Source organism: Diplotaxodon limnothrissa, linkage group LG22, assembly GCF_057381915.1.
Source record: "Diplotaxodon limnothrissa isolate DT_005_m linkage group LG22, D_limnothrissa_male_GT1.1, whole genome shotgun sequence".
NCBI classification, from domain to species: domain Eukaryota; kingdom Metazoa; phylum Chordata; class Actinopteri; order Cichliformes; family Cichlidae; genus Diplotaxodon; species Diplotaxodon limnothrissa.
The window spans coordinates 26,025,095-26,044,381 of record NC_140616.1 but is presented as its reverse complement, the minus strand read 5'-3'; the positions used below and the strand labels follow the sequence as shown (position 1 = coordinate 26,044,381).

Genomic DNA, 19,287 nt, shown 5'->3' with positions numbered 1-19,287 from the left:
TTTGATGGGAGTGAAAGCATCCTCACAACATAAATCACCACACTACCTGCTTTTGTTTCAGATTTTTTCTTTATCCTTGTTAACATGTTTGGGTACTGGGTTTACCTGTAATGCATTTTGTGCTCCAAAAGCTGTTATTTTGTGCAGCTGTGCTCCAAAAGCTGTTAGCATGACCTTTTTTATCATTAGATTGTGCCACACCAGCATCTGAGAGAAAAGCTTTGAGTTTGATTTTGTGTTTGTGTTTTGCAGGCACTCAGGAGAATAAGTCATGATGTTTCTTGTGTTTGTCATGTTAGTATCTCAGTGCTTGTCAATCACCAGTCAACAGTGTCACCACTGTGAACAACATCCTTCGACTGTTCGAGCCAAAACCTTGGAGAAGTCCCTGCAGCCGCTTCAAAACTCATCACTGAGCTCGATCTCTCTTTTAACACGCTGGAGACAACAATGAAAGATGACTTTCTTTCATATGCTGCTTTGACGGCTTTGTTCGTGAATAACAACAGAATCAAAACCATCCATGAAGAGACATTTCACCCGCTGATTAATTTGGAGAAACGGGACTTCCACAAACCAGTTGGAGACTTTGTCTTCTGGATGGTTTCAGAACCTGATTTCTCTCCACTATTTCAATCTTTTGGGAAACAAATATACAACACTGGGTCCGGGAAACCTTTTCCTGCCACTGAGGAGCTTGAAGACCCTCCATTTTTGAGGAGCTTTCCTTCAGTCTGTCAGTGAAAGGGATTTTGTTGAACCTTGAAACTGCCGTGACCCTGTCCAAAGACCAGCTGGCCACCTGGCCGGGTCAGTCATGGATATTCACAAATACCCCATAGTACTGGTGGAAAAGACATATCGAGGGAAAATCCATGTTCAGACCATGTTCAGTGTGTCGTGACACTTGCACGATGGAAGAACACACCCACTTGTTGGTGCCAGAAGAGCCACTGAGAAATTATTGTTTTAGCTGGCTCATTACAAATCGATGGCTGCTCACCTGGAGTAGGATAAAACTCTGGAGCGAATAATTGCCCGATTTTACTGGACAGGAAACTGTTTTAGACTTAGAGCTTTTTATTGTCATTGTGCAGTTTCTTGCACAGTGAAATTGGGTAAGTGGAGAGCATAGAGCCGCTGTATCTGTGCGCACCACCATCTTGCATTTTTTGCATGTTTGGCTGGTGTCACTTTTGGACTTTGCTACCTGTAGCTAAACATTTGCAGCTAAATCATTTATTTAAAAGCAGAAGCTGCAACTGATCGAGGGAATATTTGTCTGAAAACTTAAACTGAACTCCAAGGGTACCATTGCTCCAGCTCACCATCTTTACCTGAGTGAATCAGTTTGTTGAACAATCTAAATGATTCAGAAACTTCTGTGACATCAACTTAACTAAGGCTCATTACAAGATTCACAAAACACTGCTGAATACTTTTAATATTTTTTTATTAGTTATTTTTGTTTTTGTTGTTATTTTGATTTTAATAAAACAAAATAAAATAAAGAATTAAATCATTTCTTTGGTTTTTAAATTTAATTTATTTTACAAATAAATTAATAATAATATTAATAATAATAACAACAAATTAGTGCTGTCAGCGTTAACGTCATTTTACCTAATGACGTTAACGCTGACAGCACTAATTTGTTGTTCCCAGAGAGCAAGCCAAACACTGGTCCAGAAAAGGACGATCTCTAGTAGATTTTGTTTTAACCTCCTAGGACCTGGTGTCCACATATGTAGACATAACATTTTGGGTTGTCTAGACCAAAATACAAAATTTTGCTCTTCAAAAACCTGATATCCACTTATGAGGGAGGACATGACACTGCCACTGTTCAATCGAAATTTAAAATGAATGTCCTCATATGTGGATCTCATTCTTTTGAGAAACAAAAAAAAGATAGTCTGAATCTGATGTCTTGGTTTTTACCTTCATCGGGTCCCAATCAACCTAAATGGCACAGAGAAATTAAAAATGCATGCCATGAAAGTTCAGGTCTTAGGAGGTTAAAAATGTCCCTGCTGATGAGACCAGTGAATGTGGGGCGACGGTGGCAAGAAAAAACTCCCTCCTGGAGGAAGAAATCTTGGGAGGACCAGGCTCTCTGGCAGGACCCTCCCTCCTGAGGGCAATACTTACCTATACTTGTCCTCCAGTGTGCGATGGTGGGCTGGGACGACTGCTTTTCCTTCTCAGCATGATGATGACCTTAACTTCCTTCCTTCCTTCCATTTCCTGTTTCAGAACTGAGAATGAAGACAAAACTGGTTAACAAGGTAACAGGACATTTAAAAATTCTCTCACTTCAGGATGAGATGCTGTGTCTTCTTACGTTTCTCTTGTAAAACAGGATGTAGGCCGACTGCTGCTGTTCCTCACAAACTGCAGATCCAGTTGTGTGGAGCACCTGTGCGTCATTATAGGTGAGCCAGCGATCTGATGTAGAGTGCTGACTCTCCTCAGGATGGACAGAACTACAGATGTAGTGTCCTGAAATCACATTAAGACAAATGAATCCAACTTCTGGAAGTCAACTGATTCAAGCAAACAGTGATTTTGACTTAGTGCTTCTTAGAACATCAAAAGCTTTTGTGTGTGAGTCCTTCACTGAAAAGTAGCAAGTTTCATTTTCTGTTTGTCACAAGTCTGTTGTTTTACCTGACTCTGTGCCTCCATAATGACTGATGATGCTGCAAAGACTATAACAGCCACCACCCTGAGAAGGAACAAATCCAAAGAGTGTTAGTTTCATAAAGTCTCACATCAGTGCCATAATTAAGCTGATTTGCTGAGGCTACGTCCACACTAATGCGTTTTCGTTTGAAAACGCATCGTTTTCTCTCCGCTTTGACCTCCCGTCCACACCGAGACGGCGTTTTCCTCAAGGAAAAACACAGCATCTTGAAAACGCTCTCGAAAACGCATACATTTCAAAACGGAGTTGTCCCATCGCAGTGTGGACACTCGAAAACGCAGACTTTCTAAAACGATGACGCATTTTGGTCATGTGATGCAGTCATGTGAGCAATTAAACAAAGATAAGCCGAGTGCATTAGACAGCAGTTGTTTTGATTGCTCTCAACTTTGACAGCCCTAAAAAAGATTAATATCAGTTTGTACATGCTCCGGATAGCTTTTCTTCAAATTCTGTAATTCTCACTCACTTTTGCGCATGCGCAGGACTGGAACGTAAGCGTTTTCGGCCGTTTCAATGCAGACGCACAACTATTTGAAAATGACTGAAAACGCCAGTGTGGACACGGAGTTTTCAAATCTATCCGGGCTAGTGTGGACGTAGCCTGAGACGTTCTGCAGTCTGTTTTTACCTGATTGGATGGCACCACCAAGTCCCTCTGCAGCCTGACGGGGTCATCCACCTTCTTAATCTTGTAGGTTTGTGTAAAGCCAAACCTCTTCAGATGCAAGATCAGAACTCTGGCAGAAAAGAAAAAAAACACAAACAAGGTAGAAAATAAGAAGAATGAGTGTCAAACACAAACAGAAGATGGGAGAAAACGACTGCTCAAGTATTGTCTCGAAGAACTCTGATATTTGATGCGCCACAGTTTGGAAACCTGGTCAGTCGATCAATTCTGATGTGACCTTACTCACCTTGGCAGTGTATCAAAAGACGACTTCAGTTCTGAGGCCGTCCCTCCACAATCACAGCGAAATTCTATTTCTTGTTCCTGAACAACAGCACAGAGAAAACAGGCTTTATGGTAGAAAGAAATCTCAACATATGCACACACACATGCACACAAACACTAACAAAAAAGGTGTGTTAAGATCGCTGATACGACAACTCTATTGGAATTTGTGATCTTACCTTCAAGTATGTCTCTAACATGTTTATAATAGACCCCTCTGGAACAAGGTCTAGAGACAAGCTGGTGAATTCCTCTTGCTGTGATGATTGGTGACCGCAGCTACACATTTCAGGAGTAACGTAGTTAAAGTAAAGATCAGGTACGTGGAAAAGAGGTATATGAAAATATTGCAACCAGCTCTGCGTTTCTGAAAGACAGGCTTACCTCTTGCATGTCCTCATGTTTTCCATTTTAAAAATGTGATGGTCTTCTACTGGGCAGCTATAACTTTGGCCCAGGAGAGCTGCGTTCCTCTCCAGGTGAGGTGTGAGCCTTTTGACCTCATCGAGGAATAATGTTAGGAATTCATGAGCGTCCTGAAAGAAAAGCAGAGAGATTTAAAACAGTACATCAAAATCAGAAGGTAAAGCAAAAAACGAAATGTCCAAATAGCTGACGCACTTTCTGTGCACTGCCGGTGTATTCAGGAGCTTGACTGCTGAATGCCTTCTTAAAAGCTCTTAGGTGGTGATCTTTAAGGCCATAATCTGTTGACTCGTGACAGTCCCTGACATCAATAAGCCTTCTGTAGAAAGGAAGGGTAAACAGACATTTCTGCTGTTAGATCTCTTTGTTCTTCAGGTTTTTGAAGAAAGTAGAAGGTTGACGTAGCGCACCTTAAGAGCTGAGCTTCTGGATCTGTGCTCCACAAAACCCCCTGACGCCTGATGTCTCTTATGAACTCCTCAATGTTGAGGAGGCTCTGCAGGCAGGAGTTCATGTAGCAGGTGTTTCCGATGTTTGGAAACCTGACACACACGCGCAACGTTTACAGTATCAGTGTAAAATAATTCATTTTCTCCACTTTGACAAAGTGAGTCTTTGTGCACCACGTGTACTCACCCGAAGCAGTCTATAGTCCCAGTTTGACTTTCTATTTTTTTCCCACCGCATGCTACACTGCTCCAAAAAGGTAAAAACACAAACACAAAATTAGGAAAGATGTCAAGATTCTGAGCAGTGTATGCGCATGTATGCATGAGCTTTGAAGTTGAAACATTTTGGAGGACGTCCAAAAGTAGTAAAAAAGATGTAAATACACAAGGTGGAAGAAAAATGCCAATAAAAGGGAAATAAAACAGCTCCAACTAAACCACTGCTATAAATATCTCCAGCAGCATTAAAGAGCGGCGCATTTCTTTACCTCTGATGAGACGTAGAAGGAATTTCCTTCTCTGCCACGTTTTGTTTGTGTAATTTCTGTTTAGAAACAAGAAAACCAACATCAGTAATGGCATAAAACAAACATACCAAGGGAGTCTCTCCATGAAAAGTGTCCAGTTAGAAAATTTGGTATTATTTCATATTATTTATCACTTTAGTGAGCTGTCAGCTCATGAAGCAGATATATAGGAATATCTTTAAATAAATTAAAAACAATTTATTCATGCTTTAAATTGAGTTTTAAAGTTTGTCCTATGAAATACAAAATCCTTCATTTGGTTTTGATCAAAATTCAGTTTTTACAGAAATCATCCATCAAGCTTCATTAAAAGATTCAAAAATGCTTATTTACCATAAAAAATATTTAGAGAAACATCCTGCAAGTCTCTTCAAACTTACCTTTCTGTGAAAAAAAAAACCTTTAAACATCTTTGAACTTAATTTGAGGACATGGATGTGCTAAATTGCTCTTAATTCTTCGCATTTAACTGTGATGAGTAAATGCTTGATGACAGTGACTCTTTCCATAAAACATACCTTCCAGAATTTAAAAAGAAACCAGCGACACTTTTTTTGTGTCTTCACAGTGTTGCTCTCTGCATCGCTGTCAGTTTGCTGCAGAGGACGAACAAACATAAGTTTATTAAAAAAGTAAAGTCACTTTAAATTAACAAGTGCAATTTAAAGAGAATGTGCATTTCATATGTTTCGTGTAAAAGCAAACCGAGGAACAGCAGAGGTGTCTCCATTTTCTCTTCTTCTTTTGACCATTTTCAGCAACACAAGCATCCGGGATGCTGACGAGGACAAAAGTGTAAATGTTATTTTTCAAAGTGGAAATTTTTAACAAGGAGTACATGCTGGAGATTGCAGATAAAAATTAATAACTGTAATGGAACAAAATCATGTATTTTGTACATTTACACTCTACATTTTCAAACGCTAATCTCTGAATCAATAGAAATTATAGACAAGACTAGAAGTAGTAAAAGATGTAAATACAAAACACCAATAAAAGGGAAATAAAACAGCTCCAACTAAACCACTGCTATAAATATCTCCAGCAGCATTAAAGAGCGGCGCATTTCTTTACCTCTGATGAGACGTAGAAGGAATTTCCTTCTCTGCCACGTTTTGTTTGTGTGATTTCTGTTTAGAAACAAGAAAAGCAACATCAGTAATGGCATAAAACAAAGTATATGGTAAGAAAATACAATATCCTTCATTTGGATTCAAAATTCAGTTTTTACAGAAATCATCCAAGAAGCTTCCTTAAAAGTTTCAAAAATGCTTATTTACCATAAGAAAACATTCAGAGAAATGTGCTGCGAGTCTCTTCAAACTTACCTTTCTGTGAAAAAGAAGTTTAAACATCTTTGGACTTGATGTGATCGCAGCCAAAATCTCCTCAGCTTTGCAAAAGTTCAACTGAAAACAAGCAGTCAAAGGTTGTATATTTATAAACTTTCAGCATAGAACGTTCATACCCTGAACAGCAAACATCAGCATTATGATGTATGGGGCTCATTTGCATATTTTGGAATGTATGCTCATTTGAACTGTATGGTGCTCGTCTCCAAGCAACTGCTACAAAATACAGGTCAAGTCAAGTGGCTTTTATTGTCATTTTAACCACGTGCAGAGGTACTGTACAGAGTGAAATGAGACCGCGTTCCTCCGAGACCCTGGTGCTATATATGACATATACGGACAAACCCAGGACTACATAAAGTGCAGTGTGCATAAATTGCAAAAATAAACAAGACAAAACAGTGCAAAACTAGACAGAACAGGACGATACAGACACAAGACAATGGAAATGTGCAAAATGCTGAGTATTGTGCAAAAGTAACTTGGTGTCTGTATGTATGTGTATGAGTGTGAGATACTGCAGATAAGTGCTTGGTAGTGACATGTGTGAAGGTGTGCGTGTGCCAGTGCAGTCACTGAGTGTTCAGGGGTCTGACGGCTTGTGGGAAGAAACTTTTCCGTAGTTTGGTAGCGAGGGCCCGGATGTTCTGGGACCTCTTTCCAGAAGGCAGCAGGGTGAAGAGTGTGTTTGAAGGCTGTGTGGGGTCCTCCAGCAAGCGGGTGTTATAAGGAGGGGAGAGGGACTCCAATGATCTTCTCAGCTGCTCTCACAATCCGTTGTAGGGTACTGCGATCTAATACGCTGCAGTTACCATACCAGACAGTGATGCAGCTACTTAGGATGCTCTTGTTAGTCCCACTGTAAAAGGTGGTGAGAATGGATGGTGGGAGATGGGCTTTCCTCAGCTTCTGCTTGAAGTAGAGACGCTGCTGGGCCTTCTTGGTTATGGAGCTGGTGTTGAGGGAGCAGGAGAGGTTCTCCGCCAGGTGGACACCAAGAAATCTGGTGCTCTTGACGACCTCCACAGAGGATCCATTCATGTTAAGTGGGCAGTGATCCCACTGTGCTCTCCTGAAGTCAACAATCTCTTTTGTTTTGTCCACGTTCACAGACAGGTTGTTGACTCTACACCTCTACAGATGGCCCGCAGTGCAACCCTTCAGCTTCCTACTAGATTCACCTATATACAAATTTAAAGACCTAGGAGACTTACTTCTCGTCACAGAGTTGTAGCATTCACAAGATTTTCAGAAAACTTGAACACTATTAAAGTGGTTCGTGAGACTCCACATCTGATAACAGTATAACACACTGCTTATTTATGTAAAATTGTCATCAATAAATGTGTTCAAAACAGAAGCTACACTGGCTTTAAAAGTTTTTGTTAACTCTGACTACCTGTCTGCTCTTACCTGTTTCTTTTGCTCTCTGCTGTCTTCATCCTCCATCCAACTCTACATTGTATTGTTAGGGATGACATGATGAAACTGAAGGGTGTCTGGGCACCGAAAAAAGAAAAGAAGAGAGATTGGATTAGGCTGCAGCTGGCGTGCCATTCTCTCACTTCAGGATGAGATGCTGTGTCTTCTTACGTTAATCTTGTAAAACAGGATGTAGGCTGAGTGCTGCTGTTCCTCACAAGCTGCAGATCTAGTTGTGTGCAGCACCTGTGCGTCATTATAGGTGAGCCAAGGATGTAGAGTGTGGACTCTCCTCGGGACGGACAGAATTACAGATGCAGCAGCTGTTTCCGATGTATGGAAACCTGACACACAAACAAAAGTTTACAGTATCAGTGTAAAATAATTCATTTTGTCCAGGTTGAGAAGGTGAGCTTTGGTCCTTGTGCACCACGTGTACTCACCTGAAGCTGTCTGTAGTCTGAATTTTATTTTCCATTATTTATCCACCGCCCAAATGTTTCACTGCGCTACTGCAAAAAGGTAAAAACACAAACACACAATTAGACACTGAGCACTGGATGTGCATGCATGCATGAGCTTTGAAGTTTAAACTTTTTTTTATCATCAACAATTTTTATTTATTTCATTTTAAACTTCAATAACAGAGCTTAAGGATAACTACATAAATAAATAGTTTAAAAAACAAACAAACAAAAACAAAACACAACAACAACAAAACAAAGGGAAGTTATCCTATTCTTTCTTCGCACACCAATTCCCACACCACCACTCTGTCATTACTCCTCTGTTCTTCAAGTTACAGAAAGCCAGCTTGTAAAGGGGGACCAAATACAATCATATTGATGCAATTTGTCTAATAAACCATAAGTCACTTTTTCGTAAGACGCCAACTTAGCCATTGTCTTTAGCCACTCTTCATAGGGAGGGGGGGTTCTTTTTCCGCCAATGTCTTAGCAGGACCCGTTTGGCCGTAGTAAGAGCCAAAATAATCCATCTTTTTGTATAACTGGAAAAATCTACAGGGAGTGCAGAATTATTAGGCAAGTTGTATTTCTGAGGAATAATTTTATTATTGAACAACAACCATGTTCTCAATGAACCCAAAAAACTCATTAATATCAAAGCTGAATGTTTTTGGAAGTAGTTTTTAGTTTGTTTTTAGTTTGAGCTATTTTAGGGGGATATCTGTGTGTGCAGGTGACTATTACTGTGCATAATTATTAGGCAACTTAACAAAAAACAAATATATACCCATTTCAATTATTTATTTTTACCAGTGAAACCAATATAACATCTCCACATTCACAAATATACATTTCTGACATTCAAAAACAAAACAACAACAAATCAGTGACCAATATAGCCACCTTTCTTTGCAAGGACACTCAAAAGCCTGCCATCCATGGATTCTGTCAGTGTTTTGATCTGTTCACCATCAACATTGCGTGCAGCAGCAACCACAGCCTCCCAGACACTGTTCAGAGAGGTGTACTGTTTTCCCTCCTTGTAAATGGCTGTAGCTCAGGTGGCAGAGCAGGTCAGCCACTAATCAGAAGGTTGGTGGTTCGATCCCAGGCTGCATCCTGGCTGCATGACAAATATCCTTGGCAAGATACTAACCCCATGTTTGCCTACTGGTGGTGGTCAGAGGGCCCGGTGGCGCCAGTGTCCGGCAGCCTCGCCTCTGTCAGTGTGCCCCAGGGCAGCTGTGGCTACAATGTAGCTTGCCATCGCCAGTGTGTGAATGGGTGAATGACTGAATGTAGTGTGAAGCGCTTTGGGGTCCTTAGGGACTAGAAAAGCGCTATACAAATGCAGGCCATTTACCATAAATCTCACATTTGATGATGGACCACAGGTTCTCAATGGGGTTCAGATCAGGTGAACAAGGTGGCCATGTCATTAGTTTTTCTTCTTTTATACCCTTTCTTGCCAGCCACGCTGTGGAGTACTTGGACGCGTGTGATGGAGCATTGTCCTGCATGGAAATCATGTTTTTCTTGAAGGATGCAGACTTCTTCCTGTACCACTGCTTGAAGAAGGTGTCTTCCAGAAACTGGCAGTAGGACTGGGAGTTGAGCTTGACTCCATCCTCAACCCGAAAAGGCCCCACAAGCTCATCTTTGATGATACCAGCCCAAACCAGTACTCCACCTCCACCTTGCTGGCATCTGAGTCGGACTGGAGCTCTCTGCCCTTTACCAATCCAGCCACGGGCCCATCCATCTGGCCCATGTTAAGGTTCAAATATTGAGGAAGGAGAGTAAACACAACCATGGTCCAGAAGAGCTTGGTCAGACAATTGATTTTAATGAATACACGCGTGGGAAGACCAGTTCCGTTCGCAGACAGGGCTGATCTCCGACTTAATCAAAGCATAAACAGATTTTTTATACCATCAGGGCTTGAACTTACTGACGCCCCCCTCATCAAGACTCACTCTCATGTCATCAGTCCATAAAACCTTAGAAAAATCAGTCTTGAGATGTTTCTTGGCCCAGTCTTGACGTTTCAGCTTGTGTGTCTTGTTCAGTGGTGGTCGTCTTTCAGCCTTTCTTACCTTGGCCATGTCTCTGAGTATTGCACACCTCGTGCTTTTGGGCACTCCAGTGATGTTGCAGCTCTGAAATATGGCCAAACTGGTGGCAAGTGGCATCTTGGCAGCTGCACGCTTGACTTTTCTCAGTTCATGGGCAGTTATTTTGCGCCTTGGTTTTTCCACACGCTTCTTGCGACCCTGTTGACTATTTTGAATGAAACGCTTGATTGTTCGATGATCACGCTTCAGAAGCTTTGCAATTTTGAGACTGCTGCATCCCTCTGCAAGATATCTCACTATTTTTGACTTTTCTGAGCCTGTCAAGTTCTTCTTTTGACCCATTTTGCCAAAGGAAAGGACGTTGCCTAATAATTATGCACACCTGATATAGGGTGTTGATGTCATTAGACCACACCCCTTCTCATTACAGAGATGCACATCACCTAATATGCTTAATTGGTAGTAGGCTTTCGAGCCTATACAGCTTGGAGTAAGACAACATGCATGAAGAGGATGATGTGGACAAAATACTCATTTGCCTAATAATTCTGCACTCCCTGTACATCAGAAATTTCTGTGGTTATACCAAGTATGGACTGTTTTGGTGAGATAACAAATCTCCTTTTTAAAACACTGAAAATTACCTCCATTATATTTTCCCACCAATCCCGAAGTGCCGAACAGCTCCATAAGATATGTAAAATCAAAGCATTTTGACCATCACATCTCCAACATTCGTCCGTAGAGGCCAGGTTCCATTTATACAATTGTTGCGGTGTTCGATGCCACCTATGGATTATCTTAAATTGAATCAATCTACTGCCTGTTTCTTTATACATAGTATTAATATTTTGAAAACATGAATCCCATTCAACTGAAGATATGTCCAATGCCATGCCCTGGGCCCAGTAGCCCTTAACTTTAAGGAGAGGGTCAGCTGACCGTTCTTGCAATAAGTGATAAATCTTAGAGGTAATGCCTTTACCCAAGGATGATCTTGAGAGCAGGACTTCCACAGGGCTGCCCACAGGACAACTCAAAGGGGTTCCCAGCCACTTCGATAATGAACTATGTATTTGGACATATCTCCAGAATTGATTACGCTGCAACTTATATAACTCCACAATTTTATCAAAGCTTAAAAAACATTTAGTCCCACAGTCAAATAAATCTGATACATTAAGGATGCCTGCTTTACGGCACTGTAACCAGTCAACCGATGTCCCTCCAATTAAAATTATTTTATTACTCCATAAGGTTGCCGAAGGTGATTTAATAAAGTCCCAGCGACCTGCCCTATGTAATTTAAACCACAATATCTTTGCAATTATAGGATGGGTAGTTTTATGACTGGTATCAAACAGCTCCCTCCAAGGAGAAATACCGCCATTAACTTCCGTCTCTATATGGGACCAGGTGGGTTTAACTGGTGCAGTAGGTAACCAAGCTCTAAGTTGTTTCACGTTCATCACCCAATAATACCATTGGAAATTAGGCAATGAAAAACCTCCTTGTTTTGCACTCGCTTGAAGTTTCTTAATACTTAAACGATGTGGTGAGCTATCCCAAAGAAACTGCCGCATTAAAAAGTCTAGATCTTTGAAATACTTATCTGGAATGTGTAATGGAATATTAGATAAAATATAAAAGATCATGGGTGCAGTCATCATCTTAATACAACTAATTTTACCCCATATTGTGAGACACACTCTGGACCATCTACCAAATTCCATTTTTATCCTTTCAAACATTGGCTCCATATTTGCTGGAACCATCTTAGTGTAATCCGAGGTAATTTGTATCCCCAAATACCTCAAACCATTCACGGACCACAGAAACTCCCTGTCACGGCAAGTGAGATAAGCCGTATAAAAATAATAAATGAGGATCCAATCGCAGGCAGTAGTGGAGGAGTGAAGGTGGTTTATTGGACACGAAATAAATATAGACAAACAGCAAATGGAGCACAAACTAAACTAGACTGGAGACAACTAAACTACTGAATACGAACCGGAACTCAAACATGAAGCAAGGTGGACGACGGTACAAGATGGTGACGGCAGGGAACACACGGATGAAACATGGTGGAAAACACAGACAGACCAGCAACTACAATGACAGAGGACACGACTTAAATACACACAGAGAAACACAGGGGAATTACACACAGGTGGTGGACACAGCTGGGAATAATCAACAAGACGAGACAGAGGTAAAACTGAACACACTCACATGGGACGCAGACCTTCACAATAAAACAGGAAACGAGAACACTACACCAAGACGCAGACCTGACACAGAGACAGACAGAATGACACATGGAACTAGGGCTGAACGATTATGGAAAATAATCTAATTGCGATTTTTTGCCCCAATATTGCGATTGCGATGCGATATGCGATTATTTTTTAAGGTCTTTGTCTTCTGTATTATTAAACAAAGACAAGCAATACATCATATAGTATGGCCAATACTATATTACATTAATTTTAAACTGTTCTTTCCTGGAAGACAGACCTCTGTTATGATGACATGAGGTGATGCATGAATTGATGACTGACATTTTTATTTAACTTCTTCAATCACAACAGTATATTTGAACATACACAATAGTTTATTTTTAGCTTACAAACATCTGAGCATAAAGTGCTGACAAGGAACCCTGGTGTAAACATTAAAATGAAAGTCAGTACAATGTGCAGATTGCAGAAATATACATAAAAAAAATCAGTGGCTTTACCACACTCAGTTTTTCGACAAACTACTAGACAGTCATTCAATTAAAAAATAATATTAAATAAATAAAACTAATAAATAAAAAATACACACATCTTACTGATCTCTGCAGTCAGTAACATTACACATAAAGTGCAAACATAATAGCAATTGTATAAACACACACACAAACACGCCTTTAAAGTTTAAAGGCGTGAAATTGGACGGTCTAGCCTTCTGATTAGCTAATCAGAAGGCTAGTTCTGATTAGCGTCACCGCTGTCTCGGTGGAGTTTAATAAACTCGGCCGTCTGCTTCTTGCTATCTAAAATATAACCAGACACTGGTGTAAATTCTCGACTGTCTCATACTTCTGTTTAATAAGTTTTCTGTTTGACGTTTAGTCAGCTGTGTGAAAACCAAGGAGGAACCCACCCGGGGGATTAATAAAGTTTTATTTTATCTAATCTAATAACTTTAATCTCAGCCAAACCGATTTACTCACGAACAAACAAAACACTGAAAAAAGCCCAACAATAACATTTTTAGGTTGTCTAAGTGACTTATATATTACGTTTAACCCGAGCAGCGAAACTCCGCGGTGATCTGAAAATGATGTGCCGGGAGTTGTGCCGTTCTCGGCCGCATCAGTAACCCTCGAGCTCCCGGCTAGCTGTCGAGCTGGTGGGTAGCAGACGCCTCTGAAAACGTCGAAGCACTTTTGCAAATATGGGATATCTTGATAAACCGAGCAGATATTTGATGTTTACACAACTACTTTCTCGCCTGAAAATATGTTAAAAGTTTATTTTGTGACCCAGAAAGATTAGTATGAGTAATTTTAAAACTTAGTAGCGGCCGCCATTGCTGGAAACTGGAGTTTGGCTGGGCCGCGCTATGAATTCTGGGATATGGTAGTAATTTGGACAGCCTTCGGTGCGTCGCTGTGACGTAATCGGTCTACAAATGCGGCCTCAGGAGGATGCAGCCCATGAATTTGGACATGTCCAGAGTATAATCGCAGCCTTTGCGGTTAGAAAATTGCACTTGATCATGTCGCGATATTATCGCAAATGCGATATATCGTTCAGCCCTACATGGAACCTGAACTAAACTAAACGTGAGATACAACCGAGAACAAATCCTTAAACATGAATAAACAGAAACATAGAATTCTAATAATAATAATAATAATAATAATAATAGGGCAGCACGGTGGCACGGTGGTTAGCACTGTTGCCGCACAGCAAGAAGGTCCTGAGTTCAATTCCAACATCAGGCCGGGGTCTTTCTGTGTGGAGTTTGCATGTTCTCCCCGTGTTTGCGTGGGTTCTCTCCGGGTACTCCGGCTTCCTCCCACCGTCCAAAGACATGCAGCTTGTGGGGATAGGTTAATTGGATAATCCAAATTGTCACTAGGTGTGAATGTGCGAATGAATGTGAGTGCGAATGGTTGTCTGTCCCTGTGTGTTGGCCCTGCGACAGACTGGCGACCTGTCCAGGGTGTACCCCGCCTCTCGCCCTATGACAGCTGGGATAGGCTCCAGCGCCCCCCGCGACCCTGAAAAGGACAAGCGGAAGCGAATGGATGGATGGATGGATGGAATAATAATAATAATAATAATAATAATAATACTCATAACGCCCAAAACCACAACAAACATTCAAAAATAAACTAATCAATCAAAACTCAAAATACTGGGTCGAAACTGACCCAGAACCATGACAGTACCCCCCCCCCCACCTCCAAGGGCTGGCCCCCGACAGCCCCAAACAAAAAGACAGCAACAAAACAGAGCACCAGACCAGGGTGGGTGGAGGGGGTCAAGGAAGGAGGGTACGAAACCAAAAACAAGGGGCTGAAGCCCAACCAGATGAAGGCGGAGCTGAAGCCGGACCAAACGAAGACGAGGCAGGGCCAGACGAAGGCGGAGCCGGACCAGATGAAGGCCAAAACCAGTCCAAAAACACAAGAAAACAGTCCACGAACACAGGAAAACAGATCAAAAACAAAACCAAACTAGAGCTCAACAAGAGTCTAAGAAAAGTTCAGGGGGTCGACAACACAAGGACCAAGACAGTTCTGGAGGCCGGCCGTGCACACGGCAACGGCGGCGACGGGCAAACAGTTCTGGAGGCCGACCACTTGGAAGGCAGTGGCGGCCACTGAGCAGGTCCGGAGGTCGGCCGCGATGCCAGCGGCGGCGACGAACTCTTTCCGGAGGCCGTCCCCGAAGGCCATGATGCCAACTTAGAGGCCCGGAAAACGGCCGGCAGAGGCGAGGCAGAACGGGTCGAGCTGGCTCTGATGGCGGTGTGGCAACCGCAGGACCAGACGAGGCAGGACCAGACGAAGACGAGGCAGGACCAGACGAAGGCGGAGCTGAAGCCCAACCAGATGAAGGCGGAGCTGAAGCCGGACCAAACGAAGACGAGGCAGGGCCAGACGAAGGCGGAGCCGGACCAGATGAAGGCACGGAGGCTGGACCAGGCGTGGATGAAGGCACGGCAGCGGGACGGCTGTGGAACCAGACAGTGGTGATGCTGCAGGAGGTGATGTGGATGCAGGCAACGGTGTAGAAGCCACAGGGGATGATTCAGCAGGTGGTGGCTAAACAAACTTCCCCGGACCGTCAGCAGACGTGAGGATGTGCTTGCTGGGTCCTCCAGGACCCCCAGCAGACGAGGCATGGTGCTGGGTGGGCTCCTCAGACCCACCATCTGACTTGGCTTGAGGCTGGACGGGCAACTCGGGCCCCCCAGCTGACGACAGTTGAGGCTGGCTGGGTTCTCCCGAACCCCCAGCTGACGACACTTGAGGCTGGCTGGGCTCCTCAGGCCCTCCAGCCGACGAGGCAGGATGCTGGCTGGGTTCACCTGAACCCCCAGCTAACATGGCTTGAGACTGGACGGGCCCCTCTGGCCCTCCAGTGGAAACAGACACTGAAGCAGCAGGCACGGAGACCTCTGCCAGTGTGGACACTGGCTGGGACTGAGCAGCACAGTGGCTAGACTCAGGCAGCAACAGTGGGATGCAGTCCTCAGAGGGCTGAAAGTGTTCCCCAATACGTCTTGACCTCTAGGGGTCCAGAGTTGGCTGGTGACTGACACCCAGCCTCTGGGGAGGCCCTAGAGGGAGCAACTGTCTCTGACATGGCCAGCTTAAGAGAACCAGCAGATATTGTGGTGAAGTGTGTTCCCTGCTTTGAATGAGATAGTGAGGATGGTGGCTGAGTAAACGAGCGGACAGACAGCTGAACTGGTGGCGACAGAGCAATAGGCAGCGAAGCGGCTACAGAGTGACCTACAGGTAGCGGAGACGACTGTAGTGGAGTTGTAATAAGTGGTGGAGTGGGTGACTGAACTGAGGGCAGCGCGGCTGCAGACTGAACTGAGGGCAGCGCGGCTGCTGACTGAACTGAGGGCAGCATTACAGGCCTGGCATTTGACTGGGATGGAAGTGAGGATGGGACAATGGAGCGGACACGGTCATAAACATGGAACGAGGGTTCAGAACAGGCAGTCTTAGAAGCTATGGCCATGGGTGAGAAATCATTGTTATCCTCAGTAGAAACACAAAAAATTGCGGTAGCGGCGGGGGGGTGTAGGTGAAGCTCGTGGAGAACGAAACTCTGCACGAGCGGATGCAGAGAGTCCAATAGCCAGGGATAACCGGAAATAAGGTGTTGTAGGTTGGCTTCCACAGTGTAAAGAGAGGCGTCTCCCTCATGCTCTAACCACTGGTTAATTAATCTAGAAGCAGAGTCAATAGCGGCCTCCCGAAGCTCCCTGGGTGGACTGAATGCCGCTGGATCCATAGCTGGCTGGTCCGTACTGTCACGGCGAGTGAGATAAGCCGTATAAAGATAATAAATGAGGATCAATCGCAGGCAGTAGTGGAGGAGTGAAGGTGGTTTATTGGACACGAAATAAATATAGACAAACAGCAAATGGAGCACAAACTAAACTAGACTGGAGACAACTAAACTACTGAATACGAACCGGAACTCAAACATGAAGCAAGGTGGACGACGGTACAAGATGGTGACGGCAGGGAACACACGGATGAAACATGGTGGAAAACACAGACAGACCAGCAACTACAATGACAGAGGACACGACTTAAATACACACAGAGAAACACAGGGGAATTACACACAGGTGGTGGACACAGCTGGGAATAATCAACAAGACGAAACAGAGGTAAAACTGAACACACTCACATGGGACGCAGACCTTCACAATAAAACAGGAAACGAGAACACTACACCAAGACGCAGACCTGACACAGAGACAGACAGAATGACACATGGAACCTGAACTAAACTAAACGTGAGATACAACCGAGAACAAATCCTTAAACATGAATAAACAGAAACATAGAATTCTAATAATAATAATAATAATAATACTCATAGCGCCCAAAACCACAACAAACATTCAAAAATAAACTAATCAATCAAAACTCAAAATACTGGGTCGAAACTGACCCAGAACCATGACACTCCCAACTGTTTAAATAAAGTATGGGGGCAGTGTCCTGACATAGGCATTGCCTCTGATTTATCCCAGTTGACGCGATACCCTGAAAGCAGCGTAAAGCTTTCTATACATTCTAATAGGGCTGGAATTGACTTCCCAGGCTGGGTCATAAGTAACAACACATCATCTGTATATAATAGAAGCTTATGTTGACTATTACCCATCGAAATTTCAAATATATTTACATTATTTCTCAGTTTTTGTGCCAAAGGCTCTATAGCAATTACAAAAAGACCGGGGCTAAGGGGACAACCCATTTTTGTGGATCTCAGTAAAAGGAATAGGTCTGATATGAGCCCATTCGTCAATACTCGCGCTGAAGGCGAATCATATAATATCTTTATCCACCTAATAAAATTGTCACCAAAACCAAACTTTTCTAATGTCTTAAACAGATAATCCCACTCAACACAATCAAAAGCTTGTGCAGCATCCAGCGATAGGGCCACTGTTGGATATACTGAATCATATACATAATTTTGCAAATTAACCAACCGCCTAATATTATCTGAACCATAGCGGTTTGGAACAAAACCAGATTGGTCTGCATGAATTATTTTCGCCATTACTACTTTTAATCGACCCGCTAAGACCTTTGCCAAGATTTTTTGGTCAGAATTCAGCAAAGATATGGGGCGGTAACCACTTGGGTCTAAAGGGTCTTTCCCAGTTTTAAGAATAAATGTTATAAGTCCAGATTGCATTGACTGAGGTAATGAGCCTACTTTGAACGCCTCATTATAAACATCGAGCAACAGGGGACTTAACATATCCTCAAATGCTCTATAGAAATCCAATGGTAACCCATCTAATCCTGGAGCTTTATTAAGTGGCATACTGTTAATTGCACGGGTAATCTCCTCCACTGTAATTGGAGCATCTATAATCTGCTGGTCAGTGTAGAAAGCTGTGGCAGGTTTAAATCAGTAAAGAATGCTTCGAATTTCTGTTCATCTAAACTCCCTTGCGTAGAATAAAGATTATTGTAAAAGGCCCTGAATCCATCATTTATATGTCTAAAAGAAGTTAAAATAACCCCATCTGATTGTCGTATGCCTGGGATATGGTTCATACTGTCTTTCTGTTTAAGACGGTATGCTAATAAACGACTCGGCTTTTCTCCCATTTCCCAATATGCTTGATTAATGCGAAATAAAGCGTATTCTGCCTTTCTGTTGTACAGTACATTCAACTTATATTTAACTTTAACAATTTTATTCAACGTAACTCTGTCTTTTGTATGGGAATGTACTGCCTCAAGTGCCTTTAATTTGGCTTCTAACGTAATGATATTCTTGTTAGCTGCCTTCTTTTTAAAGGAAGCGTAAGAAATTGTCCTCCGCCTTAAGTATGCCTTCATAGCATCTGTCAATGGAAAATTGTATTTAGTAGTCAGTATAATCTTTTAGTGATATAAGTTTGCATATGGTAGAATACTGCTTGTAGTTATTTGTATTAGGAAATATTTAACCATGTATGCTTAGAGGCATATAATTAATTGTGTAGTGACAGGATGTGTGATCTCTAACAGGCTGCAGGCTTGGTGTGCACCCCAGGAATGCACCCCCACGTCCTGGGAGCATGAGAGGTTGCACCTTGTTTTATTGTTTTAACATAGCTATGTCTGTTTTAGTCTAAGTGCCTTTTGTT

The 19,287-nt window shown here is 42.6% G+C and overlaps 1 protein-coding gene across 1 annotated transcript; it reads right to left on the bottom strand.

Annotated features, from left to right (window-relative positions):
* Nucleotides 1-2,151: 2,151 nt before the first annotated feature.
* LOC146610037 (ubiquitin carboxyl-terminal hydrolase 29-like) lies at nucleotides 2,152-7,865 on the bottom strand. Its single transcript, XM_085346166.1, has 16 exons — nucleotides 7,830-7,865; nucleotides 6,393-6,473; nucleotides 6,139-6,194; nucleotides 5,770-5,842; nucleotides 5,583-5,660; nucleotides 5,026-5,081; nucleotides 4,725-4,781; nucleotides 4,499-4,630; nucleotides 4,284-4,407; nucleotides 4,047-4,198; nucleotides 3,842-3,941; nucleotides 3,625-3,701; nucleotides 3,339-3,447; nucleotides 2,671-2,728; nucleotides 2,345-2,502; nucleotides 2,152-2,247 (listed from the first exon to the last, which is right to left on the bottom strand). The coding sequence occupies exons 1-16, from the start codon at nucleotides 7,863-7,865 to the stop codon at nucleotides 2,152-2,154; spliced, it is 1,443 nt and encodes a 480-aa protein (XP_085202292.1).
* Between the last annotated feature and the right edge of the window lie 11,422 nt (nucleotides 7,866-19,287).